Here is a 1,504-nt window from a genome sequence, read left to right as displayed (position 1 = left end):
CGTACTGTCGGGCGGGCGGTGCCGCCTGGGCCCTACGGCGTTTCCCGCCTTGGCGAATCCCGAGCCCCTCCTGCTTTTTCCTTGGCCGAGGTGTCCGATTTCTGTCAAGTTTCGTTGCGTTCCTGTCCAAGAAGGCCTGTCCTGTCAATCCAAGGGCAGCCCCTGATGCCTGGGAAGGCTTTCTGGAACTCTTGCTATCTCTTCGGCTCGTCCTTTCACCCCGGCGTGCCTGGTTCCTGCCTGTTTTAGAGGCTGAAAAACCGAGGCTTGGATGGAGTGGCCCTGGGCGTCAGGACGGAAACCCCAAAAGATGCTGGAGGGAAAGGAGGCATTCCTTGACCTGCCTGCACCCACTGGTCTCTGTGGGGAGCGGAGAAGAGGGACTCCTCCTTGATGGTGTCCCCCTCTATGGCTATAAAGAGAAAGGCGGCCACTGACATCGGGGACCTGGCCTGGTTCTGCAGCCAGGACTTGGGGTTGGTCTGGCACAAACAGCTAGTCCTGGGTGTTCTCTTTGAATATGGACAATTTAATAAAACACCAACATCAGGCCATAATACAGATCAAGACAAGAAAACAGACCACTGTGTAATCAAGTCTGAACACAGACAAAACAGGAACACTGTCCAAGCCGCAAAAGTGGCCAAATTTCCCTCGTCTCGGCCAGTAAGAGTGATTGCTGCTTCTTTACCATTACATGTTTAGCCTTTGTCTAGTCCTCCTGCCATCTAGATAAGCTTCATCAAGATATCCAATCATGGAATCCTCCTCTTCCTGACATCCAGTCCAGAGCAAAGCCCCGTTTCCATAAATGTTTCTGCAAATCAACTAACACAAACCCAAATCTTACGCGTCCGTTCCAATACCCTTTACCCAATTTCCCCAGGTTATGTGGTCTCCCTCTATGCAAAGAGTTCAGCCCAGTTCATTCCAGGTCAGATGCATTTCTGGAGCTCTCTGGCTGTAGGACGTGGAGGGAGCCCAACAAGGCTTCATGCCTCTCATCTACATGGCTTCTCACTAGCAACTCTTTGAGATCTTCATGCTGCCTCCTCCATTACAGCAGAAACACTCAAGTAACAATGCTTGTAAGAGTTAAAGAGGAAAGGAATACAAAAAGCAGCTCAACAGTCAAATACAGGTTTATTTCAGAGAATAAACCTGAGAGGGGATTCTGGCCAATTTTGTTCAGGAGCACTCTCTCTTATAGACTAAGCGTTTTAAGGACATTTAAGGGTTTTGGAAGTGGGGGAAAGTTTATTGCAGGGTTGGAATGTCTCTGGTTGGAGAGGAGGCTGTTTCGGGGTTAGCATGTTTCTGGTTGAAGAGGGGTTTATCTTAGGGTTGGAATGCTTCCAATTATGCTGACATTAGCCATTAGGCTGATGTTTTGGGGTGAGATTTAGGTGGGTTTTTTTTTTGTTTTTTTGAGACGGAGTCTCGCTCTGTCGCCTGGGCTGGAGTGCAGTGGCCAGATCTCAGCTCACTGCAAGCTCCGCCTCCC

The 1,504-nt window shown here is 49.8% G+C and overlaps 1 protein-coding gene across 1 annotated transcript in view; it reads right to left on the bottom strand.

Annotated features, from left to right (window-relative positions):
• ILKAP (integrin-linked kinase-associated serine/threonine phosphatase) overlaps positions 1–440 on the bottom strand; it is a 33,742-nt gene extending 33,302 nt beyond the window's left edge. Inside the window, exons 1-2 of the mRNA XM_011929649.1 lie at positions 341–440; positions 6–141 (exon numbers count right to left, since the gene is read on the bottom strand). Coding sequence (XP_011785039.1) covers positions 6–141; positions 341–440 — 236 coding nt within the window. The remainder of the gene's footprint in view (positions 1–5; positions 142–340) is intronic.
• Between the last annotated feature and the right edge of the window lie 1,064 nt (positions 441–1,504).

Source organism: Colobus angolensis, unplaced genomic scaffold (assembly GCF_000951035.1).
Source record: "Colobus angolensis palliatus isolate OR3802 unplaced genomic scaffold, Cang.pa_1.0 Scaffold82, whole genome shotgun sequence".
NCBI classification, from domain to species: Eukaryota; Metazoa; Chordata; class Mammalia; order Primates; family Cercopithecidae; genus Colobus; species Colobus angolensis.
Note: the sequence above shows the minus strand (reverse complement) of the source record. Positions and strands in the feature narration are given on the sequence as shown.